The sequence below is a fragment of the Vespa velutina genome, chromosome 4 (assembly GCF_912470025.1).
Source record: "Vespa velutina chromosome 4, iVesVel2.1, whole genome shotgun sequence".
NCBI lineage: Eukaryota > Metazoa > Arthropoda > Insecta > Hymenoptera > Vespidae > Vespa > Vespa velutina.
Window position 1 is genome coordinate 5,950,690 of NC_062191.1, and position 27,500 is coordinate 5,978,189.

Sequence of the window (27,500 nt, forward strand, 5' to 3'; positions counted from 1 at the left end):
ATTATTATCCTTCTTTTTCTCTGCTTCGCTGCAAGTTATATTTGCACGATCGAATGGACAAACAGCCGAGCCCCGTCAAAAGATAATTGCGACTTATCGAATATGTTCAATATACTAGGACGACTCTTCCTCTTTTTCTTTAATCACATTTCTTTTTTCTCCCTTCTTTTCTCACTAATTTCATAAATGTTTTTATTATAAAAATTAGCACAGTAACATACAGAGAAGAAAAAGGGGGGGAGAGAGAGAGAGAGAGAGAGAGAAAAGAGATGTAATAAATGCCGTACTTCCGATGAGTTTTATATTGTAATTAAAATCTTAACAACCTTTTCAACGACAGTTAAAAGACAATCAAATTATCTGTTTAACACTTAGCGCGCTTTCATTAGTACAGTGTACATACAATGTCGGGGCATACAATTTTCAATTAAAAATGAATTTCTTTTAATTGTTCTTTTTTTTTCTTCCTTTCTTTCTTTCTTTCTTTTTTTCTTTCTTTTTTTCTTCTCTCTTTTTTTTTTTTTTTTTTGCTTCACGTGTATCGAAACTGTAACGTTAGAAAAAATTTTAAATAAAATGTTGAATAAATTTTCTTTCTTCTTCTTCTTCTTTTTCTTTTTTTTTTTCTTCTCCTTCTTTCCCTTTTTCTTTTCTCTTTTTCTTTTTCTCCTCCTCCTTCTTCTCCTTCCTTTTTTTTTCTTTTTTTCTTTTTTAGCGATCGATTTCATGCTTCATATGTCCTTGAAATATATGTAATATATCTATATATCGGAAAGTATACTCTTCGAAAAAAGGAAAAGAAAAGTTCGTGAGTGTCCAAGGGGTGTTTCAACCGGCAATCACCGTTTTCCTCCATCTTTTCATTCGTTCAACTATCGGCTAGCCCCTTTCTTTTTTCTGGCCCTTTACCTCTGTCCCAATCTTTTATCGAACGACTTGTTCATTGTGCTATCTAACGACCGTTATCGATCACCTTTTTCCTTTCACTTTTATCTAGCGATCGTTCGACCTACGCCCCTATATACTAAACCAATCTATTGCAGCTCTCCCCGGCTATACGATGAAAATGAAAATGGTTGGTATGATTAAAAACTTAAGAAAAAAAAGGGGTGACAATCTTGAGATTAATCATGTTTTAATTCGAATTACAAAAAAAAAAAATATACATATATATATATATATATATATATATGTATAAACAATTTATTTCCATTGGATATATTTTTCTTTTATATCTGTATAAAGAGAAAATAAAAATGACAATTAAAATTGGAAACGTTGAGAACGATTGGATGATAAGTAAATTTATATCTTAAAAAAAAAAAAAAAAAAAAAAAAAAAAAAAAAAAAAAAAAAAAAAAAAAAAAAAAACAGAAAAAAAAATGTAAATAAAAAGTAAAAAAATAACAAAAAATAATTGGTTTCCTTTGCTTATGTACCCGATCAAAAATCACTGAATGTATAAAAAGAGTCCTTAAGTATGAGAAAAAAAATGAAAATCTTTAGGATTGAAAATATTGTAAATAGGGATTTATTTTCTTTTCATGCTAATAAAAAGAAAATTTCAAAATAATTCATGTTTGATTTGGAATATTTGTTTCTTTATATCAAAAACATGAATAGAACTTTCGTGTAACAAGAAAAAGATTGTGAACATTTAGAATTTAAAACGTTAAGGAAGGATGATGATTTTAAAAATTTGCATTTTTCTAACGCGAATAAAAAAATATATATTATAAATATATGTATATATAAATAATTAAAAAAAATTATAAATATATATATATATATAAAATATATATATAAATAAAAATATATATATATTAATATATATATATATTTTTTTTTATTTCATGTCGATTAGATGACATATTTTTCTTTCCTCAAAACGAACACACACACACACACACATGCAGAGAGAGAGAGAGAGAGAGAGAGAGAGAGAGAGAGAGAGAGAGAGAGAGAGAGAGAGAGAGAGAGAGAGAGAAAGAGAGAAAAAGAATAGCACTCTAATCGATTAATTTCTGTTCTAAACTTAGAGATCGGTCATTCTCAATTCAATTTGCATTTGAAACGGCCGAGAGATCGGCTGCGAGTCGCACTGGGATTTGGCTTCCCGTTAATCTAGATATATATTTCGGTACTCGTGATGCGGTCGGAAGTGGATGGCACCGATCGATAGTGAAAATTACTAGCGACAGTGAACACGTCGAGCTGGAAAATCTGCGGTTCGTGAGACACTATCTGTGAACAAGTGCAGAAAGAGAAAGAGAGAGAGCGAGAAAGAGAGAGACGAAATTATATTATAATGTGTATATAAAAACATTATTATTTTAAGATAATGAACATAGATGATATATGTTTTCTTTTTTTTTAATTATTTTTTCTTGAAAACGAACATTTTCAATAATATTTGTAATAATATTTTTCATTTATTGATAATTTTTGATTGGTGAAAAACAATTTGTGAATTAAAGAAAGAGAAGGGGAGAGAGAGAGAGAGAGAGAGAGAGAGAGAGAGAGAGAGAGAGAGAGAGAGAGAGAGAGAGAGTTATATTATAATATAATTTATAATATAACATATTATAAATATTTATAATAGATAAAAATGATCTTTCGTTGTTAAGGAAAAATTTATTAAATAATAATGGTAATAATGTTCTCAGTTGTGTGAAAATCTATATTCCATAAGGTACGATTTGTGAATAATTAGCAAGAGACAAAGATATAGTAATGATAATTCATATGAAAACATTATTATTTACATGAAGTGTTTGAAGTACAATGAGTTTACATAATTTTTTTTTTTTTTTTTTTTTTTTTTTTTTTTTTAATAAAAAAAAAAGAATGTGAATAAGGATATATTAAGTGAGACTAAATTCTTCTCGCTCGAAAATAGGTTGCAAGATTCTTAAAAAAAAAAAAAAAAAAAAAATGAAAAAGAGAAAAAATTAAAGAAAAAAAATTGCCAGCTTAAATGATTAATTCAAATGACACGGATCACGCGAATGCAATAACGCACGTAGTAATGATCGGTTGTAAATGAATATGAATTAAACGCAGCAATGAATTAATTTCCTTGTATTTATATTTGTGCGTGCACGCGCGCACGTTCGTCTATGTGTGTTTGCGTGTATGTCAGGATATTTAATGTGACACACGAACATACACGCATGTGTGTTTCTCATGCGCAGCTATCGATAAAACGTAGAACATCAGCTTTAGTGCGCGTAAATCAGGCCACCTGTTTCCTTTTATAAGAGCTTGCTGTCATAAACGTAGCCTGAATCCTTATTCTTAAGAATGCACTGCCTTTTAAAAGCTATTTATAAATCTTGTACGTGACTAATAGGAGATTGATTGATCGATAAAGTTGATCTAATCGTTTCGAAGAGAAAGTAAGCTTGTGCAACATCTTCATTTGATTTGGATAGAAAAAAAAGGAAAAGAAAAAAAAAGAAAAAGAAAAGAAAGAAAGAAAATAAAAGAGTCCTGAAATGCAACAATTCAAAATAGAACGATGAACTTTTAGACTCCGATGTATCATCAATATAAATCATGTTTACCGTTGGTTGATATAAGAATACTTTGAAAATTACTTCGGATGGATTTCAAGGTCGAAAGAGGGTTTAACAAACATTTCATCGTCGATCGATGATGAGGCATGATAATTGATAATAATAATATTTTCGATGATAAAAATATTGGGGAAAAAAATCTCTCTCTCTCTCTCTCTCTCTCTCTTTTTTTTCCTTCTCTCTTTTCTTTCCCCTCTGAAAACTTATGCGAACTTAGGGTGAAGTTAGATAAGAAGGTAATATGGAAATTGCCTGAGTAAGGTAGAAGACGATCACACAAAGGTTCTCCTGGTGCGCATAAGATTTTGAAGGAAAGAAAATTTGCCAACATAGGAAAAACTCTATCGGAAAGGACGAAGGAATAAAAGTGGGTGAGACCAGAAAGAAAGGAAGGAAAAAAGAAAGAAAGGAGAAGAAGGGAGACAGAGAGAGAGAGAGAGAGAGAGAGAGAGAAGGAGAAGGAAAAGAAAACGTGGGTGCAGCAAAAGTAGAGCAAGAAGGACGTGTGCTCGGTGCACTCCCTTCTTCGTTATCGCGTTAAAGGAAAAAGAAAAAGAGAAAAAAAATAGGTAGCTATTTATAAACCATTAGCGAAGAGTGAAGTTTAATCAGGCTCACGGGCGTCGGGCTCTCAGCTCGACTCTATTTATCGCTTACTAACTCTGATCGATACGTTCAAACGTTGCCACTATTGTGAGATAGCATTTTGGTTCGGAAAGTACTTAGAATGATAAAGAATACTTGTTACATAAGTATCTGATAATATACACACATACACACACATACATTTTTATATTAATATATATATTAATATATATATATATATATATATATATATATATATATATATATATATAAATAAATAGGTGTGTGATATTTATTAATATATATATGTATATATATTTATTAATATATATATATATATATATGTATATATATTAATAAATAAATAAATAAATAAATAAAAATAACACATATATATAGTATAACGAGTTCAAAGAGAAATTGTATTTACTATCTCTTGTTAATTTTTTATTTTCATTTATTCATTTATTTTTCTTTTTTCATTTTTTTATTTATTTTTTCCCCCTCCCAAAACACTCGTTAAAAGAGATTCGGATAGTCGAATCGCACGAATTTAGGAGAGCTGGGGGGTGGTGGAGAGGAGAAGAAAAAAAATGTTTAACGCCCATTGTCCATTGTCGTAGGAATACCTAAACAAACAGCTCTAGTTTCACGTTTGATCGACAAACATTTTGTGGCAAATTGCCGTTGAAGTTGGAACGCGAGATCAGGATAAACGTTAATTAGACCAAATTGATCGTTTTCAAGTAAAATAGAGAAGTTTCCAAGTGCTGACTGTATCTACTACGTGGCGCATCGGATTCGTTTAAAATGACAAAGCACCGTACGAGTTCGTGATAACAAGCAAGTTGCTTTTCACGAGCACTTATCCTACGTCCTATAACGAATATAGTCTCGTTTTGCATCATTTGAAAGATTTTTTTTATTTTTCTTTTTTTATTTATTTATTTATTTATTTATTTTTTTTTTCTTGTCCTTTTTCTTTGTTTATTTTTCCTTTTTTCATTACTTTTTTTTTATCTTTCACTCCTTTTTTTTTTTTTTTTTTTTTTTTATAATTACGCACTTGCCTTAATTCACGGATAAAAAGATCTACTTCAATAATTTATACGCAGTCGCTCGCTCGAAATAAATCTAATCGAATGAAAAGATATAGATAAAAAAAAAAAAATGAATAAGAAATTTTTTTTTAGCTTAAAAAGAAAAGAAGAAAAAAGAAAGAAACAAAAAACGTTGCACTTCGCGACTTAAATACGATTTGTTTAAAGCAGAAAAAGAGGAAGGAAAGAGAGAGAGAGAGAGAGAGAGAGAGAGAGGGAGAGAAAGAGAGTGAGGGAGAGAATATAGAAAATAGGGGGGAAAAAATTGAATTTCTAAAGTTAAGACACGTCGAAACTATCGTGACCGATGCAAAACTCTCTCAGGTTGGCCGCGGTGAGGCTAACAACGCGACGAAGGGTGGAAGGTGAAGGGTAGCGGCGGTGGTTCTATTTATAGAAACGACGACCTATATATAGACGTCGCGGGCTATGCATAGCTTGCCCCCGGCCGCCAACCGGGGAAGAGATTATACACCCCCTCGTACCACTCTCGTTGGAAGCGCCACTGTGTGAGAGCTCGAGCCAGCTCGCAAGTTTCTCTTGGAGGTGGGAAGAGTAGAAGAGAGGGTTGGAAGGGGGCGGGACTGACTGAGGAAGGGATAGCTGGTTGAGGGGAAGGGGAGGTTGACTACTAGCAATAGCAGCAGCAGCAGCAGTAGCAATAGCAGAAGCACTGCACTGCACTGCTGCTGCGAACGCAGCTAACAAAGAGAGAGAGAGAGAGAGAGAGAGAGAGAGAGAGGGTGTGGGGTGGGGTAGGGTGTTACGCGGTAACAGGGGTGGCTGCAGGTTCAATGAAACCAGGCCAGCTTCTCCCACCCTCCTTGCAATGCCTCTCTCTCTCTCTCTCTCTCTCTCTCTCTCTCTCTCTCTCTCTCTCTCTCTCTCTCTCCCACCTTCTCTTACGCGAAAATACAGTCCCCATTCAGCGTCCTTAAGCATCGTACACACGTGTCCCTGACTCGACTCTTTCGAGATACATGTAATCTATACACTTATGTATTATATCGGATTCTGTTTTTTTTTTTTTTGTTTTTTTTTTTCTTTCGGAATTCAATAAGATATGTATATATATATATATATATATATATATATATATATATATCTACTATGTATATTTCTAAAGGGGATTATATTTTCATTGGGTATAGTTACGTTCTATTAAATAGAATCAAGTTCGAAGTATTTGTGAGGTGATTTTTATATAGAGAGAGAGAAAGAGAGAGAAAGAGTTTATAGTGTTTATAACAAAGTTGTAAGTGTTTTATGCACAGGTATAGTAGTTCGTGAAAATTAATATTTTCTTGTCCTTTTTCTTTTCTTTTCTTTTCTTTTCTTTTTTTTCTTTTTTTTTCTTTCTTTCTTTTTCTTTTTTTTTATAGACAATATAAAGTTTATATAAAATTTATAGTTGTAAGAGAGAAAATAAAATAACTTTATTAAAGTATCGTAAATGATAAGAACAGTAATACTTTATATATTGTATTCACGTATCTACCTATATGCTGATGGTTTTCCAGTTGTGAGTAAACAACTTCGAAACAATTCCATTGTCGAAGGATATCAACAGAATTCACGTGACCGACCGACCACGTACGATATATATATATATATATATATATATATATATATATATATATATATATATATGTTGTGTGTGTGTGTGTGTATACATGAATGCATGTATGTATGTATATATGTGTGCATATAGCTAGCCGAAAGTTCTATTTCTCTGTTGGCTTATAGATAGGAGGAACGCTAGACAACTTTTCGCATGAATCTTTCATTTCCATTGCCAAGAGGTGTTCTTTCTCCTCTTCTTTTTTCTTTTTTTTTTTTTTTTTTTTTTTTTTTTTTTTTCTTTTTTTTTTATTTTTTTTATTTTTTTATTTTTTTATTTTTTTTTGACGTCATCGTCAGGTCCCAATGTTTGAAATCGCATAAATATACAACTGGTAAAATAGAGAGACAGCAGATATAGGTGACGATATCACACGTGGATTATTCCCGTATGCACAATGTTATACGATCATCTATATGCGATATCTTTCGCAGTGATTAATTAATTGGATCCCATAGGAGTTCATCTAATTATAATTTTTCTTTTTTCTTCTTTTTTTTTTTTTTTTTAATATTCAAATAACGTCTAATAAATCAATTGAAAGAACAGTTCGATAGAAAAAAGAACGAATTGGTACAATTCGAATAAATTGTACATTTATTATTACATTTGTTAAATCTTTGAAATTTTTATGTACTGTGATATACATGTACATATACATATATGTGTATATGTGTGTATATATGTATGTATATATATGTATATGTATATGTATATGTATACACATATATACAAACGGTGTTGCGTAGGTAATTCGTTGAGCGTCGATCGATGGCAAAAGCTCGAGTCCGTTTAATTACGAGAGATAACAGCCTATCCTATCTCTGTCTCTCTCTCTCTCTCCCTTTCATCTTCGTCTCATCATCATCTATCTATCTATCTTCCTATCTCTCTTTCTCTCTCTCTCCCTCTCTCTCTCTCTCTCTCTCTCTTTCTCGTCCTCTCTCTTTCTCGTCCTCTCTCTTTCTCTGTCTTTCTCTTCGTCTCGAGACCTGTCACCAACCAATTGAACTCAATATTATCAACCTATTCCTTCTCCTTGGAAACAGGATTCACTCTAAGATTCTATCCATCATAGTTCAAGGTGATCGAATTATTATACCTGTATTCAATTATATGAGTTGCGCGTTAATTGCATTTATTTAATCGTTCGATCATCTAAAGTATCAAAGAGTTTGGAGAAATATCATTTGAAAAAAAAAAGAAAAAGAAGAAAAAAGAAAATAAATCAATAAAATTTATTCGTAATAATATCGAAGAGTTTAATTATATAATTTATTATTAATAAATAATAGTAGTAATTGTGAACTAATCTGTTATTTATAGATTTGTTAGCACTCGTAGTTGTTATTCGTAGTTCATTAAATGGTTTACGTAGGTAGCATCGTTCACAGTCTCCATCTCATCTACTCATTTAACGAGCGTACTCGATCTTGAGAACGAAGCTTATCGTGATAATTAATTGTATTAATAATTTAGCCGTTTTTGCATTATCAAGGAGTTATCTTCCACGGAGTAGATGCAAAGTAGTACTCGAATATTGAAATTAATTTCAAGATATAAAATACATTTAATCTAGATATAATAATATCTCTTCTTAACGTATGTAAAATATACATAATGATTTTTTCGTTTTTTTTTTTTTGTTTTGTTTTGTTTTGTTTTTTTTTTATGATTATTATTATCACCATTTTATTCGAAATGATTATAATCATTTGATCGATTTATATTTGTGCGATCTATCGTAGACATTGTGTTCTTTGCTCGATTTAGGCATTTTTCGCTTGGTCGAAGGAAAGTGGAATGAGCCAATCCCCTTTCGTATGAAGTAGAAGGGTAGAAAAAAGAGAGAGTAGTAGGGGTCGTAGAGGTCGAGGAAGTTTCTATAGCCGCCACTGCCGACGCCGTTCGTGTTCGTTACGTTGCCCGAAGCATGGTGGTTGTATGCCGCAATGCGGCTACCTTATCACACCATCGAGCATCATCTTCTGACTACGTACAATACGTCTATCGTCTCTCTTGTTTTCATTCAATTCGCTTGACCAACCTTTTATGTACCTGAATTATAAAGCTTCTTTGTGTTATAATAATGAAAAAGAAAGAGAGAGAAATAGGTTGTGTATCTAGAATTGCGAATGGAGTTAGAATATGATAGATAACAAAGAAGCATCATTTTTATGTAATAATTTTTTTTTCTTTGTTTTTTTTTTTTTTTTTTTTTTTTTGGAGAGGGATTGTACAATTTGTAATGATTTAAAGAAATTTTTCGTGTAACCTTCGTTCAGGAGATAATGAGGAAACATCAACCCTCTGTCCGATACAGGTGTATAGGTAATTGGACTATCTCTCTAATAGGAACGATGAATCTTTGAATGTGAAAGAGAAAAAGGGGATTCAATCTTTCAACTGACATCGTTTCTGGGTAGTACTCTTGATTCCAGTCGATTGGATATAAATTTCGTAGAGGATATTCGAACGTGTACACATACATAAAAACATACATGCATGCATCGTATATGTTCAAACATCTTACGTGAATAGTAACGATTGACTAGTATCCTAATAAGAACTGGGCCAAAGGGTCAGAAGGTAGAAATTTCAATGAACTCATCCATAAACCGACGAAAAGAATTTATCGATGGATCTGAATAAGTGTTGTAAAGTATATTTATTAATTTCACAAGGCACGTTTACGACATTAAGAAGAAAATAAGAAGAAGAAGAAGAAGACCAAATTTTCTAAACCCGAGTGGATTTCTTGGGACAAATCTGAAGAAAATCGAGTAATCCTTGGTATCCCGGAATCAAGAGAACGTGTCACACACGTTGAATAAAATCCAAGAGCAAGAAAAGAAAAAAAGAAACGAATAAAAATAAGACATTAGTTATAAATGACATTGTGGTTATTGTGTCGAGAACATTAGAAAGGTACCATCAAACAGATCAATGGATGAGAAGGATCCCGCCTGTACCTTTGGATTATATTGAAAAAATATGAGACACTGATCAGACCTTTTAAGATTTTCTTAACCTCATTCAATTCAGGAATGATTCTTAGATACATATATATCTAGATTAGAAAAGTGACGATGTCTTGTCTAATGTTATCCGGTAATCGGAAAATACCCCCGACAGGTTCCTTAGGAGTGCTATTAACGTTATCGAAGAAGGGTGATATAAGAAAGAAGAAGTGGATCCTTACGGATCCAAAACTCAGCGGCAAACCGGTGAGTAAAATTTAACGCGTTTTACCGCTTTTCCGGTGACGTATCCTCGGATACGGTTTGACGTCACTGCGTGAAAATGGGCCACAGCCTCGTAAGCCGTCCCCCTACTTGCCTCCTTTACGTTCCGCCCCTCGGCCAGCAACCCCACTCCATTTTATCCCCTACCGACCCCCCGGTACAAGCGCTCGCTCGGCCCGACTCTTATCCTTCTTTCTTCATTCTTTATGTTTACCCCTTGTCCTCCTATTCTCTCTCTCTCTCTCTCTCTCTCTCTCTCTCTCTCTATTTTTCTTTCATTCTTTCTTTATTTCTTTCTTTTTCTAACCAGCATCCAATCTCAATCCTTCGCTACAGGACACACAAGAACCGGAGACACGTTCCAAAGTTACTTCTACTAGTATAGTATTGAATTAAATCACTTTCTTTCTTTCTCTCTCTCCTTCTCTCTCTCTCTCTCTCTCTCTCTCTCTCTCTCTCTCTCTCTTTTCTCGGACAGCGACTTTATGGTCACGAGACACTTCCATGTCTTATACTTAATTCGTACTTTGCTCGAAAGAATCTCGAAGGCAGAAAGTTAAAATAATTTTGGAAAATATTCTTCAAAACGTGAGAATCCTTTAAAGAGAATTTTATCGTCTTCCTTTCTTCCTTGAATAAGCAATCGGATTCTCTTCAACCAACGAAATTTTTTTTCTTTTTTTTTTTTTTTTTTTTTTTTTTTTTTTTTTTTTTTTTTTTTTTTTTTTTTTTTTTTTTTTTTTTTTTTTAAGATAAAATTATGTCAGTCATTCATCGAATCTAATTAATAAAATAGTTAAAAAAAAAAAGCCACCATTAAAGCTATTATTTCAAAAGTCGTATTGTAATTATTGTGTCACGTCCGAATTTTATGAAATGGTTTATCGAGATCTTTTACTAATGATTTATAATGAATTATAATTGAACGATGAAAATTATTAATTATTTAACAATTGCACAAAATAATAATAATAATAATAATAATAATAATAATAATAATAATAATAATAATAATAATAATAAATATTTTATCAAAATTTTAATAATTATCGATATTGTTTCATAACAAAATAACAAATTGTCCTATACTCGATATTTATCAAATTCTCTATCAGTATTTTTAATAATCAATAATATTGTTAGATATTATTTTATAATAATTATCAGTTATTTGATAAATAAAATATCTACCAAAACTAATCTCATTATATTGTATATTGCCTTAAAGATGCTGCTTATTAAATGTAATAATTTATTGTGAATCTTAATAATGATTTATCCATCCTCCAAGATATTATTAAACATACGATAGAAACAGGAACTTCGTTAGTGACTCAGGCTAAATATCCTCCTGCTAAAGTTGATTATTAATTTCGGTGAGTAGCCATAGATAGACCTCTGCCTTCGTATAGTCACAGGCCAATATCCTAAATATACTTGCCTTTGCCAGGATTACATAAATCTGATCCCGTGATATAGGCGTATATAAACATGATATCTAAGTTTATTTCTATATATATATATATATGTGTATATATATATTTATATACATAAAAATAGTTCACATATAAGATTTGACCACTTTTATTATTATTATTATTATTATTATTATTATTATTATTATTATTATTATTATTATTATTATTATTATTATTATTATCATTAATACTATCATTAATACTATCATAGAAATATCGTAATTAAACATTAATATTTTATACTTATATTAATCGTTTCATGAAAAAATAATGTTTAATTATCGAAAAGATAAATTAATGATCAAGGATATGATCGTTTTATTTGCATTCGACATTCGACATTTAAATATATATTTAACAAATTAAACGAATCTATTTTATCTAGTTCGACCAAGATAGAGGGATTAGGATTAAGGATTAGGATTAATGGTAAGTTTCTAGTGGTACGAATGTACAAAAGAGACGTGTCGCAAACATGAGCGCACTTAGTCTCTCAAACTATACGACTTAATGTTGTTGACTACCCCTGTTACGCTAAACACGTTCGACAAGTTGAACAGGAGAGTACACACACTCTCTCTCTCTCTCTCTCTCTCTTTTTTCCCACCCCTCTCTCTCTCTCTCTCTCTCTCTCTCTCTCTCTCTCTCTCTCATGGACTTACAGAATATGTTCCTCATGGATATGTGAGAATTGTGATAAATTCACTTTACAATGAACTTCTCTCGGTTACTCCGCTATTAATCATTCCGATAGTTATACGTTTTCTTCTGTTTGTCCTATAGAAATTTCTCAACAAAGAACTCACCATTCCCCCCGAACTCAGTTACATCTTGTTTTACTTAGGAATACAACGTTGCTCGAATTGAACTCGAATTGTTCACTTCGGATACTGCTAACTTTGTTTCTTCCATCGCTAGAATGGCTTGATTAATGTTATCAGTGAACCGGATACTATATCTGCCTCCCCTTAGCTTACTCTCTTTCTCTCTCTCTCTCTCTCTCTCTCTCCCTCCCTCTCTTTCTCTCTAATTTAGTAAAATAAACAAAATAACATTTTGTTTTCTTAAGTCGCATTCAAAGAAACTAGATAACGTTTATTTACGTACTTAAACACATAGCTATGATCGTGTGCTTTGAGGAGATACGAAACAACCAATTTGGGATTATGCCAATCCTAGGAATGGCCGACTTAAGAATTCTTTTTCTTCTTCTTCTTCTCCTTCTTTTTGTTATTATTATTCTAACAAGAAAATTCGATATCTTTTCAACTGTGATCATAATCCGGAGCTTCTACCGAGTTTCTTCGTTCAAAAGAAAAAGACAAAAGAGAGAGAGAGAGAGAGAGAGAGAGAGAGAGAGAGAGAGAGAGAGAGAAAAGGAACGAGAAGAAGAGTTTCGTATTGACATCTGATACTGAAAACGTGTAACCATTTATCGCACATGTCGCTCCATGTCTTGTTGCTATCCAAAGGAATTCTTTCAAACGTAGTAGAGATAACCATGTTGACAGCCGAACACTTTTCGCGTGTCGAACAGGACTTGCAAATCGAATGCATTTTTCATGATGTCACAATAGAGCATGAATCTTCTGTCTTCAACTTCTTTTTCCTAAGTTTATGAAAACATAATAACCTGATGTTTGCGTTATATGTATGTATATATGTATTATATTCATTTATTTATTTATTTATTTAATATATTCTTAAAATATTTTTAAGATATTCTTTCGATTTGAATGATTCTCTGTAGTTACCAATAAATTTCCCTTATTTTAATTTATCAGATCTATCCAAGTATCATTAATCCTTTTTGATCGTAATTTTCCACAGATATGAAGATAACTAATCGAAATTATTATTTATCGTTAGAGTGATTACAAGAGTTAAAAAAAAATTCATATAATTATACGAACATTATTACATCTGTTTCTAAACTTTTTTTATATACTTATGTTAAAAAGTTCATAACTTTATTTTAATTGATAAAATAAATATTTTAACTCGTAATTTATTTTCTTAAGAATTATATTTTATCGATACTGTGTGTATATTAATTAAAAATATTTACTTATTTATATATCTTTTTAATTCTGTTTATATACCTATAAATATTTAGTTATTTATAAAAGAAATTTATTTAATTACACAAATATTATTACATCTTTTTCTAAACCTATTTATATACCTATATTAAAAAAAGTCATAATTTTTATTTCAATTGATAAAACAAACGTTTTAGCTCGTAATTGTAATTTTAATTGTAACTTTAATTGTAAAATTAATTGGTTACTCTAACTGAGATCAAAATATTATACGATAAAATATTATCAATCAAAAATTTTTGATTAAATCAAAGGGACAATATTACTTGTTGAACGAACATTCATGTTTTAATTGGTGTTAACACGACGAATTGTTTGTGCGCGTTAAAAATTTTAATAACAATAATTGATTAAATAAATAATGATGACCGAAAAGTGATCACGAAGAGCCTTTAATATTACAGATCGATATAATTTTCTAGAAGATTAAATAGAAAAAAAAAAGTTAAATAATACATTTCGAGTATTGCTCGTTCTCAATAGAATCAGTGAAAAAAATTGTGGAGAAAAGTTGCTATAGTATTTGGTTGTAGGGTGGTTGGCTGATCGAGAGTCAAATGGAGACAGGGTAGATTCTGAAAGTGTTATAGAAACCAGTATCGTTGTTCAACTGACCGAATGAATTCCGAAGGGTTGTAATCTGTTTGATAAACCAGAAAATCCTTAACGTAATCTTTATTTTTATTTTTATTTTTATTTTTATTTATTTATTTATTCTTTTTTTTTAAATATCTTAAAAGTCTTTTCTAAATAATAATATTTGTATTATTCAGTAAATTAATATTATATTATAGTACATAGTATTTACATTTGATTTATTAATGAAATAGACTATGAAATATTTTCCCTTCTTTCGCGAATCTTTCCAAGTAATAATAGTTTAAATTAATAATATTTATATTTATTAGTACAATAGTATGTAATATTTTTACATATATTTCATATGTTTGATTGTAAATAATATTATTTGTACTATTTATGGATATAATAATATATGATATTCTCTCTCTCTCTCTCTCTCTCTCTCTCTCCTTCTCTTTTTCTTTCTTTCGCATCTATTTTACGTATCAATTATGATTATTTATTAATATGACAACAGATAATATATTGATTTATTTCACATATCTATTATGATTTATATTATTTAATAATATAATATTATATAATAATAAATTAATGAATTATAAAATTAATAAAGAAAAACATTTAATAAATAATAACGTGAAATGAAATAATTTGTTCGTTTAATAATAATTCATTGATTGATAATTTGAGTATATTACGATAGTAGATAGTTGTAATATTTTTCGAAAATTATGAAAGTGTTCGTTCAAGAAAGAACTTAAATGACGATCGAAGGTTTTTGGAACGAATCCAAATTCAAAGAGGATAAGTTTATACATTGAAAACATCGAGAGTGATATCTCAATAATTGCCTAATCGTTTCGTGTCAACGTTTTCAAACAGTCTGATGTAACAAGATAATAGGGTGAAAAAAATTGAACGCTATATGTCGACTACTTTCATTTGATAATTACTCTTTTCTAAAACTGGTATATTAATTAATTAATTAAACGACAAAGAGTAAAGGAAAACAAGCGAAAGAATGTCAATGAATGGTTTTTGTTGTATCATGGATACAGACAGCTTAACATTACTTAACGTTAAATATGTGTATGTGTATGTGTGTGTATTAATACTTAGAAAGTTTATTGTGTTTAACTTAAAACTTACATGATATTTACTTAACATCATTTATCTTTTGAATATTAACACAAAGGTATATTGTTTATGCAAGTATTTTTTCTTTTCTTCCTTTTTCTTTTTGTTGCTTTTAATTTCTTTTTCCTTCTTTTTCTTCTTTTAATTTTTCAAGTTAACAAGAAGAAGATGTATTCAAACAGCTTAACATTACTTAACACGTAATGGGTATTGAAGCTCACAAGAAAAAAAAACACACACACAAAAAATTGTTTATTGATTTCAGGTTATAGTTTACATGAAATTTATTTAAAGCCACTTATCTACTTGAATACCAATTTGAAATTATTATTGTTTATGAATATATTTTGTTTCTTCTTTTCCTTCCTTTTTTCATTTCCTTGAGAATCTTTCTCAATGGTACGAGAGAAAAATAATTTGATTCGATAAATTCAATAACTTTCTCGTTTGCATTTTCATTCGAATTAAATATATTCCCGAAGAGTTATCATTTTGTGTGGAATAGTTTGATAAATCGAGAAAAAGATGTCGCATTGCGGGATTATGACTTTTCGAGCCTACTCCCTCTCTCATTCTCTCTCTCTCTTTCTCTCTCTCTCTCTCTCTCTCTCTCTCTCTCTCTCTCTCTCTCTCTCTCTCAAGTAGTTCTCTTCAAGTAAAATTATAGACTCCGAGCGATATCGTCGAGAAAGTTTCTTTTCCATTTCTTTAGGTATTATAAAAGCATCCTAACTTCGAGCAAATACTTCGTTTCAAATTCTTCATTCTTCCATTGTTCATTCTTCTTTTTTCTCTTCCAATATAATGAATCCACTTTCCGAAGATAATATCTACGGAGAGAAAAAGGAGACAGAGAGATAGAAAGAAAAAAAGAGAAAGGGAGAAAGAGAGAAGAAAAGTGATACGTGATACTTAGTTAGTCTAGCTTTACTAAGATAATTTTGAATATTAGTATCACACATTGATGTTGAAGTACATAATGTGTGTATATATATATATATATATATCGATACACATATATATCGATGAAATACATGAAAGAAAATGAGATAGCCATAGGGAATGAAAAAACTAAAGCTTTTTTCTCGTGTTCACGAGAACCATTAATTATTAGCTGCTCGAGTTTACTTTGAAGGATGCCTGTAAGCTTGTGAGTGCTCATAGATGGGATTACGTAATTCTTCTCTTTTCTCTTCTCTCTCTCTCTCTCTCTCTCTCTCTCTCTCTCTCTCTCTCTCTCTCTCTCTGTCTTCTTTTTCTTTCTATTCATCTTTCTTTCTCTATGTCGAGTAAAAGTGTCTACCAGAGGTTGGATGACGTGCAGACTTTGCAAGTATTTCAATCGGTAACTCGAAGCCCCTCTTTTTTGCGCCGATTTTCTCCAAGTGCTATCACTATTGATTAATAGGCCAACCGCGAGATAGCAGTTTTCTTTCCCTTTTTTATTTTAAAATTTTTTCTTTTTTATATTCATTCCTTCTTTCGTTCTTTTGATAGATACGTAAAAAAAATTTTCATGATTTTGAATTCATCGGTTAACCCCATGTAACTTTTAATTCTGTAACTTCAAGTATGTTTGTACTTTTTAAATATCAATTCATTTTATCGTTATAAAATTATTTTTATTAGATTTATATACGAAGCTTTTGAATGTCTTTTTTTTTTCTTTTTTCTTTTTTTTTTTTTTTTTTTTTTTTTTTTTTTTTTTTTTTTAGTCTATGTTACACTTAATATAGGATAATAATACTGTATTATAATATATATATATATTGCTATATATTTTTAAAATGTATATATATGTTTTAATGAATATTTATTTAATATATTTTAAAAATATAATTTCACAAATTTTTATCTCGAACGATTGTGAGAAATTTTGAGAGAAATTATTTAGACGAGAATTATCTGATTTCAAGAGGAAAATGTTATGACGTTTGTTGTTTTTTCATTTAGTTGAGTGTTTTAAGATTATTTCAGGATTAACTTGAGTTTTTTTCTTTCTTTCTTTCCTTTTTTTTTTTTTTTTCACGTAGGAATCTATAATTTTTTTATAGATGTGAATATATTTTACTTAAAAACAAAAAACAAGTAAATCTCGTCTGACATTTTTTCATCCTAAACTCGAAAAGAAAATTGAGTTCTTTGACGTAAAGATTTATATAAAATAGATACTTACTATGAATCGTCCATTTTCAAAATTCACTATACTTTCATGAAAGATCAAAATCAGAGAGAGAGAGAGAGAGAGAGAGAGGAAAAAGTGTAATAGTTTTTCGAATTGTTTTTGATATCTCACAAGTGATAGAAGAAGGATCGCCCCAAGATGAAAGATTGTCAAAAAACTGAAAATGAAATCGGTAGGATTACATCGGATCAACGAAGGATTTAAGCAAAAGATTTACCGCCAAAACAAGCCTGATATGTGTCAGGAACGATAAATGTACGTCTTAACATATTTTACCAAGTGAAATTTATGAAATCCTTATGTCGATACGGTTGGTATTATCTGTTAAATTTCGTTTTTATAAATGTATCATCACATTAATAAATATATGGGGTGTTCTGTCGGACATGAGTATCTTAACACGCGCATGCATTATTATTTCTTTTTTTTTTTTTTTTTTTTTTTTTCTTTTTTCGTACGAGTGCACATGCACTCGTATATTATTTCACTTGCGACAAAAAAAATTTATATATAATCCTGAATATCTATTCCGCTTAGAACCGTTCATCTTATTCCTCTAACATCTTTTTCTAACTTTGCTTAAGAAGAAAAAAAAGAAAAGATATTTTTACATAGTTGCTCGAATCTTCAGGACATTTTCTCAATTAAATCTCGCTAACTAATCGTTTTGTTGATACTGTATTCTAATATTTTTTTTTATTTATAATGAGACGAGGAAACAATTCACATCCCCCATACAAAAAAAAAAAAAGAAGAAAAAAACAATCTCGTAAAGTTGCATTTATAAAAAAGAAAAACTATTACGACTTTCGCATCATGAAAACGGCGTACTCTGTAAAAAAAAATATCTGCTAATAATATTACATTTGTTTCCCTTTAAAAATCTAGGGATTTTTATTGAAAATATGTTTTTATTTGAAACATATGGTATTTGATTTATTTGACATGTAAATCGTTCGAAATGAGACATAACAGGAACAAATCGAAATTTGACTATGTGGGAGAGAAAAAAAAAAAGATAAATAAATAAACAAAAAGAAGAAGAAGATCAAGTTCCGTTATTTATCATTAAATTTATCGTTTCATTCGTTTCACAGACGAACAATAACAAAATAAAAACATATAAAAATTTGTCCGAATAAATGAGAAGGTTAAAAAAGAAAAAAAAATCGTGTTGTATTATTTATTATCAAATTTTTCGTTAAATCTTCTTTACGTGGAATAAGAAAACTAAGAAACTCTTTAAAATGCTCAAGATGAAGATGAAGCTTATCCCGATTAAAGACAAAGAACTTTCGGATCAGAACGGTTGACTTGCGTCTTTCAATTAGGGGTTGCTGTTCGTTTTTCTCTTAGCCACTCAACGAGAGCTAATAACTCTTTATCGGAAGTAACGAGATCTCATGAGGTGCAATCAAGCAAATAATAAGCGATATTACCGAAGCGTTTCATCGACTAAGGTATATAAGTTACACGTATGTAGGTATGTAACCGCTACCAATAGCCAATTCCGTTTAACCGACGATGTGGCTGAGGTAGTTGGAATAATGGCGAACCGATATCGTAAAACGCTACATTGTCGTTATCATCGACACGAGTATATATTCTGCATTACTGTAGTCCATATTCCTTATATGATAACGTATACATACATACATGTATACGTACGTGTAAATAATTATATGATTTATCATTGTGATTTTGAAATTGAAAATTGTATTTTTTATTTTATTTTATTCTTCTTTCTTTTTTTTTTTTTTTTTTTTTTTTTTTTTTATATGATTGACAACAAAAGTATTCTTATCCGCATTGAATTTATATTATATGTATTATATTGTAATATATATGTATATAACTATGCCAAGGTATTAATATACGTTATAGTTAATATATACCCTAAAATAACATATATAACATATATTATTATTATCAATAATAGTATTCTATTAATTAATATATAAAACATAAAAAATTAATTAAACCTTGCAATATATCTAATATAAATTTAATATATAATTACGGGTACGTTCATGTTTTTATGTATAATATAAAAGTCGAATTAGAAACTATATCGTACTGACTTTCGAATGAAATACGAATGACCTAGAAAGAATCGGGCCAAGAAATTTCAAAAGAAAATTTTCACAAATGAGCCGTAACAAACGTTATCCTTAGGGTATTAGTTTCGCAATCTCATCAGGAATTATTTAAGGTTGTCGAGAAAAGAGAAAAACCATTGGGATGTGGTTGGTATCATTCTCAGATTCTTTCAACTATAACCAAGCTTCTCCAGAAACCGAGAAATCGTTTACTACAGTCCTGTGGTAATCGTCGCCGTTATTCTGATTTATACGAGTGAACGATCCTATACGCTCGTTTTCCGAGCGACTTTCCAAGGGAAGAGAATTTTGTGCTCAGAAAATACGAACGAGAAGGAAAAAGAAAAAGAATGTGAATGAATGAAAGAAAAATAAAAAGGAAGAAAAAAAGAAAAAGAAAAAGAAAAGGAAATAGAAAAAGAACCGAGGGGAAAACGTTGCCTCGGACTTTTAAGGGCTGCTTCATCCTAAATTCAATAAGACGAGACGACTTTAATTTAAACTACGACGAAACTCAATTTTAAGCTACGCCTTCTCATCTCCTTTTCGTTTTCCAACTTGAATCGACCTCACTTTTATAAATATACATCGGCGTTTATAAATTTTGCAAAATTAATAAATAATAAAAATATGAAAAAAATATTCGCCAATAAGTCATTTCAATTCTATTATTAAATGTTCGCACAATGCGACATTAAATAATAGAATTAAAAAAAAAAAAAAAAAAAAAAAAATAAACGAATAAGAAACGATAAAATGAAAATGTAAACTAAAAAAGAACAAAAGGTTTTTAGACGAAAGAAAAAAAAAAAATGTCGGTAATTGTTTCTTGTTCCTAGATGAGTTTCGAATAATCAATTAATCTTTTTTCGATGATTTTTTCGGGCTTATTATATTTTTCTTTCCATTTTTTTTTTTTTTTTTTTTTTTTGTTCAGATCGTCAGAAAGATCCCTTATAGACATTTGTAATTTTACGATACGAAAAATAAGAAATTACCTAACAAGAAAGGAAAAAGAAAAGAAATAAAAAAAAAAGAAAGAAAGAAAAGAAAAAACGTCTCGAAGAGATTTGAGAGGAATAATTGATTTTTAATACTAGTTTAAAAACTTTCGATCCGCTAATTTATTAAGAAATTGGAATGCTTACACCGAGGAGATGCTTTTGTTATTTTTCGACAGAATATAATCAGCTTTTAAAAAATCATTACAAAACGGACAGATTTATTTTGTGTATTGGCGAAGAGGATGAGTGAAGGACGGAAAAAATAAGTACGTTGAGAGAAAATAAATTCTATTGATAAAATACTTTTCACCGAAAAGTATTCTCTGTCGAAGTTATAAAAACGTAAATACATGTATAGTCGAAAGACATCGTGGATGGGTGTGGTGGATGAAGGGGGGTTTCACTCGTAGACGTCATTCGTGAGATTGTAGGTTAATAGCGTCAGTTAATACAAGGGAAGATCTATATGATACAATGTAACAACTTTGTAACTGGGTATTTCGAGCGTTATCTCGAAAGAAAAATACAAAAAAGAATTTCTTTCTTTCTTCCTTTCTGTTATTTGAAAAGAGAAGTGTGATAGATAAAAAGAAAATGATAAAGATTGGATACAAACAAGAATCGATTTCTGTTTTATTTATTTTTATTCGTAGCTCGAGAGATGATTGTCGACATTTATAAAAATAAAAAACTTATTATTTTTTTATTTATTTACTTTTTTTTTTTTTTTTATTTGTTATTCTTTTATTTTTCTCCAAAAAAGAAACAAAAATCTCAATGGTTCTCTGACATTGTTACGTTCGATCTTATCAACCATGAAATTATGTTTAATCAATCATAATTTCCAATGCATAAATAAGTACCGTATGTCATTAACACGTTCACTGTAATTATACATGATGAGTACTTAAGCTGATCTTCAGAGCACGGATTAGTTAATGCCGGTGTTGCACCGTTAGCGTCACGTTATTATCAAATTCATTTAATTATACTAACGAGTACGAGTATGATATATCTTAAATAATATTATACTGTTTCTAACAACAGATTTCTAAAATAGACCAGAAACTGTGAATACCGGTCGAATGAATAACATATGGAAAAAAAAAAAAAAAAAAATAAAAGAGAGAAAGAAAGAAAGAAGGAAAAAAAAAGAAAAAGAAAAATAAAGAAAATATTAAAGAGTATCACGCGCATTATATTATCAAATTCGCTCAATTATACTAATTTATTGATGTAGTCTTAATTAGTATAACTGAGCAAGTTATAATACTAATTTTAATTATAATATGATATATCTTAAATTTTAATATATCATTTCTAATGCAACTTTAATACAAACTCATGAACTACAAATTTAATCGGGAAGAAAGAAAAAGAAAAAAGAAAGAAAGAAAGTATTATAGAGTTTAGCCGTGCTAGATTGACGTATCTACCTACTTAGATATAAAATCTGTTGTAAAAGTTAGACAATTGTAAAAGTGAATTGGCGAAAGAATAGTCAAATTAGATGAGCACCTCTCCAGTTTTTCTCATACAATGAATCGTATAAACTTTCTCACGAAAGTTACCGAATGCGTGTAACTTTCTAAAGAGTTATGACTTTAAAACTTTTTGGATCTCTCCCTCTATTTCTCTCCCCCCTCCCTCCCTCTCCCTCCCTCTCCCTCTCTCTCTCTCTCTCTCTCTACTTTTCTCTGTAAGGTCGTTGAAACTTACTCGTTTCTCTTTGGAAATAGATCGTTCGAAGAGTTGCAAGGGAATGTCGTCACAACTCTTTGGAGTGATATTTCCCGCTCTTTTATATTCTACTTTTTTTTTTCTTTTTCTCTCTCTCTCTCTCTCTCTCTCTCTCTCTGATATATATATATATATATCTTTTTCATCTTCTACTTTTATTACTTTTGAACGGGAGACGAAAATTTCTTCTTTTTTTTTTTCTCAAAAGAAAAAGAAAAAGGGGAAAAAAAAAGAAAAAAAAAAAAATGAAAAGAAGACGAAGAAGAAGAACATAATGATTTCGATATCAATTTTTCTTCGATAAATATGCTGTCACGCGTTAAATCGAATTTCTTAGCTTCCAAAATTATACCATGTATAAGAGGATTTCTATACGATTTGGATGCCATAAAATATGCACCCCGCGAAGGTTTTTTTATGTTAGCTTACGACCTAAGATTTCGCGGGGATATAAGTAAATTCGATGAGAAAACATTGATACTTTCTTATAAAACGAATCTGCCTGGTGTCAACCTTGAAATTGAAATGCATGAGTGAAAGAAGAAAAAAAACATTTCAAAGTCGAAGGGAACTATTTATCTCGTGAAATTTCTTTTTCTCATTTTACGATCATTGTTGTGTGAAAATGAAAATTAATTTTATCAATTATTTTATCAAGTTTCATTAAGTTTATCAATTATTTTCGATTGCAATATTATTAAAGATTTTAATATATATATATATATATATATATATATATATATATATATTTATTTTTTTTTTATATATAAAGTTGTTCCAAATAAATTGTTGGAATCTGTTTAATTTTATATTTATTAATTATAAATTATAATATTATATATATATATATATATATATATATATATATATATATGTATGTATGTATATATGTATGTATGTAGCATGTATGTGTTAAATAAAAAGAAAGTGAAAGTGAGAGAGAGAGAGAGAGAGAGAGAGAGAGAGAGAGAGAGAGAGAGAGAGAGAGAGAGAGAGAGAATAAAGAAGGTATCTCTCAGGATCGTCTAGTACCAATTACCGAGATTCTCATCCGTGCCCTAGCATCCCTGCTGTCTCTCGAAAACCAGAGTTTCAACCCTTTGATATCGCAAGATGCAATCTTGGCTAGCGAACCGCAAACATCCACTTCTAATGCGTACGAGTTGAGCCTTTATATGTAGGTATATGTGTATACACTTTGTGAAGAAGCAAAGCACGACTACTAAAAACACTAACCACCCTTTTCAAATCTCGAACAACGTTTACTTAATCAACCTTTTTGAGTAGCCAGGGAAACAAGGAGAGCAAATAAAGGATCGAGGCTTTTCGAAAAGACGTGTTAGTGTTACATCGATTGTAGTGTATATACGTGTGTGTGTGTGTATGTGTGTGTGTGTGTGTGTGTGCGTGCATGCGAATGTGTACTACTCGTATCACACAATGTTCGTCTGTTTCGATTTTAAGAATAGTAGAACTAACTTTCTTCTTTCTAATCTCTAATTTTTAAATAAAAGAAAAAGATAAAAGGAGAATTAACATAATCCGATCATTTAAATGATGCGTCGCTCAAATCCACCGATATTCGAATCTCACGAATCAGTTTTCGTCGATCGATAAATCCATTAAGGCAAAGAATAGCCAAAATAGAAGCGGTATGATACGTGCAAATGTTAAAATTGCACCGATTTCCAATTTTTTTCTTTTTCCATTTTTTTTTCTTTTCTTTTTTTTTTTTTTTTTTTTTTTTTTTTTTTTCAATCGATCGATCGTAGCACAAACGAAAAGAGAGTTTTGAATTTTGTCTATCTTTCGTAAGTATATCTGTTGTAATATTCCGTAGATATATCGGATGATCATCGTTCAACAAAAATTTTTATCTTTAATTTGATTTAATTATATGATTTAATCTAATCAATTTTAATATTATTATTTTTAGTCGGCACTGAAACCGTCCGGCATTCTAAATTAAGGAATGGAGGGAACGTGGCAGTGGGAGCAGCGAAAGCACTGCCATATCATACTGCTTAATCCTTCGTCGTACGTAAAGAAAAACCCGAGACAAGTTGCAGGTGAGATTTATTCGACTCTATTCTTTATTTATTTATATATATATATATATTATTTATAGTCCGAATAAAAGTGTTAAATTTTGATTTGTTTAATTTTTATTTTAAATAATATTAATCATCGATATTTTTTTTTTTGTATCGATCATTAATATTATTTAATTTTTACAGTTTATATGAAAAGTATGTTAGGCCAGTTGTAACAGTTTTTAAAACTTGAAAATGCCGTTTATCTTGTAGTTAGCAGTTCACTTCATCACGTCTTTCTTTTGTTTTTTTTGTTTTTCAATTTCTTTTTCTTTTTCTTTAAACTCTTCTCTTTTCTTTTACTCTCATTTATCCTTCATCGCTTGTGTTAACTGGAAAGAAACAAAAGCGATTGACTTTTTAGAACGTTCGAACTTTCTCTCTCTATCTCTCTCTCTCTCTCTCTCTCTTTCTTTCTTTTTTCTTTCTCGTCGTCAATCAAATTCGATCCTACCAACGCGCAAGACTGAAAAGAATATTACTTTAACCCAATTCCGCTTGATCGCTTCACTTGGTGCGACAAAAATAATTTGTTTTCGTCACCGAAACGAATCTCTCATATTCGGAATTGGTATTACACGGATATGTTGTAGGAAATTATTAAAAGGAAAAAGAAATATAAAGAAAAAAAAAAAGAGAAAGAAAAAGGAAGGAAAGCAAAAAAAGAAAAATGGTTTGGAAAGTATTTCGAGATAAAGTGACTCGTTCTGAAAGTTGTCATCAGAAGGAGTAAATCTTTTTTTTTTCCTTTCCTTTTTTTACTTTTTCATTTTTCCAGCACGTATAACAAATTGCATCGTTAAAATTCTATTTGCACTTTCAATATAATATTTTTTAACGAATATTTCATCTCAACTCTTTGATTAATTCTTTGATACTGTTCAAATGTATTTATATATATAAAAAAAAAAAAGAAAAAAAAAGGTCGTCTAAAAATTTCCTATTACATTTAAGCTCTCTTCGAAAGGAAATTTTTGACTGCATTTAAATGTATTTAAGTCAAAAAGGAAAAAAATAAAAAAGAAAAAACAAATGATATTTATGAACGTATAGAAATTAAAAAATTTGACAATGCGTATCAAATCTTTAAACAATTTGTTAGACTGCAAAATTTAAATTTTTATTTACAAAAATAGAGAAAAAAGAAAAGAAAAAGAAAACAAACAAACAAATAAACTGATACCCTTCAACTATGATCTAACAAGATAATAAACGTAAAAAAATCGTCATTAAAAGACGACTTCGTGATTGAATGTTAATGTGTTCATAAAATCAAATCGTAAGATCTCCATTACAGATAAACGAGAACGACTGCAGAACAGTCCTGGCAAGGAAGAAGACAGTAGACCTAAGAGGTGGAACGAAGAAGAAGAGGAACTGTAGCGTTGGAAGATTGGAAGGAGCTTCCTTTTTTTTTGTTTTTCGGCATCGATCCTTTGGAAGGAGAAAGAGAGAGAGAGATAGAAAGAGAGAGAGAGAGAAAGAGAAAAAGAGAGAGAGAGAGAAAGAGAAAAAGAGAGAAAAGGAAAGAGAAAAAGAGGCTCGCAATGGGCCCAAAAGAGCAAAACGTGACTCACTGAGCAATGCAAGTAGTTAGGGCTGGGGCCCTGCTAGTGAGCATGTGGCTCACTAGAGAATGAAGAAACAAAACGTCCGGACCCTATCGTTGATCGTCTCTACATTCACCTACCTCCTCGTCGGCGCTGCGATCTTCGACGTTCTCGAGTCCGAGACGGAGAAACGACGCAAGGAAGCACTGGATGGTATAACATAAAAACACAATATTGTGGTGAACTTTTAACATCTTTTAATATGTTTTAACATTAGATCGATCCAGTTAATCACAGACTGTAATAGATTAATAGATTATAGGATTTAGGAAAGATAGATAGAATGAAATGAAACATTTATTTCTTTATTTTCAACTTAATCATATATATATATATATATATATATATATATATATATATATATATATATATATATATGTACTAATATAAGTTAAGCTATACTATAATTATATTAGTTATATCATAAACAAAAAGTTATATAAAGTTATATCATAACTTTTATATTATATAACTTTTTATATACATATGTCAGAAAACATATATCAGACATAAATTATTTTCTTGAAAGTTTTAATAGTCAATAAACAAGGAATCAGTCTAATGTCTAAATTAAAATTTTTCAAAATTAACAAAAAAAAGAAAAAAAAAAAAGGAAAAGAAAGGAAATGTTAAACTATATATTGACGTGATCACACGAGAAAAAAAATTCAAGAGAGAAAAAAGAAAGAACAAAGTGAGATTTTAATTGTTATATTTATCTGTTTACAGCCATTGAGAAAATGGTCATACGCAAATACAATATCAGCGAGGACGATTTTAAAATCATGGAAACCGTGGTTCTGAAAACGGAGCCGCACAAGGCAGGCCAACAATGGAAGTTTGCGGGTGCTTTCTACTATGCAACCACGGTTCTCACCACAATCGGTGATTATTACTATTTTCTAATACCGTCTAGCGTTGCACTTCGAAAAGTCTTAAACGAGAAAACTTTTCACGAAGATGGCGTGCACTATCGTTAAACGAATGTCTGTCTCACTTTGTGAAGCTTTCCCAGAAAGTTTTTCTCAGCTTGTTCGGGTAAGAACTTGACTTTGATAGAGGATATAAAAGGACTTGCCTACGAACTTCTCACTCTGTGGATATGCGAGTTCTTGAAAAGCTCCTCATGTCTGTGAAGTTGTTAACACGTTTTATACGAATTTCACAATGTTAATAATAATGATAACAGATCGATTATAGAGAGAGAGAGAGAGAGAGAGAGAGAGAGAGAGAGAGAAAGAGAGATGAAAAAAAAAATTTGGAAAAGAATCAACAATTTTTAAAACATGAATTAACTTGGAAAACCTACCCTCCTCCCCCCATTTACCCATGAACAAT

The 27,500-nt window shown here is 30.2% G+C and overlaps 1 protein-coding gene across 4 annotated transcripts in view; it reads left to right on the top strand.

The window, feature by feature from the left end:
- LOC124948657 (two pore potassium channel protein sup-9) overlaps nt 1-27,500 on the top strand; it is a 62,964-nt gene that overhangs the window by 28,398 nt on the left and 7,066 nt on the right. For 2 of the 4 annotated variants that reach the window (XM_047492562.1, XM_047492560.1), the window contains 3 exons: nt 24,396-24,528; nt 25,850-26,315; nt 26,892-27,047. In XM_047492562.1, the coding sequence (XP_047348518.1) occupies nt 26,189-26,315; nt 26,892-27,047 (283 nt within the window). In that variant the 5' untranslated portion in view covers nt 24,396-24,528; nt 25,850-26,188. Of the gene's footprint in view, nt 1-9,568; nt 10,112-24,395; nt 24,529-25,849; nt 26,342-26,891; nt 27,048-27,500 lie in introns of those variants that run through there. The other 2 variants (XM_047492561.1, XM_047492563.1) reach the window with 2 other exon arrangements.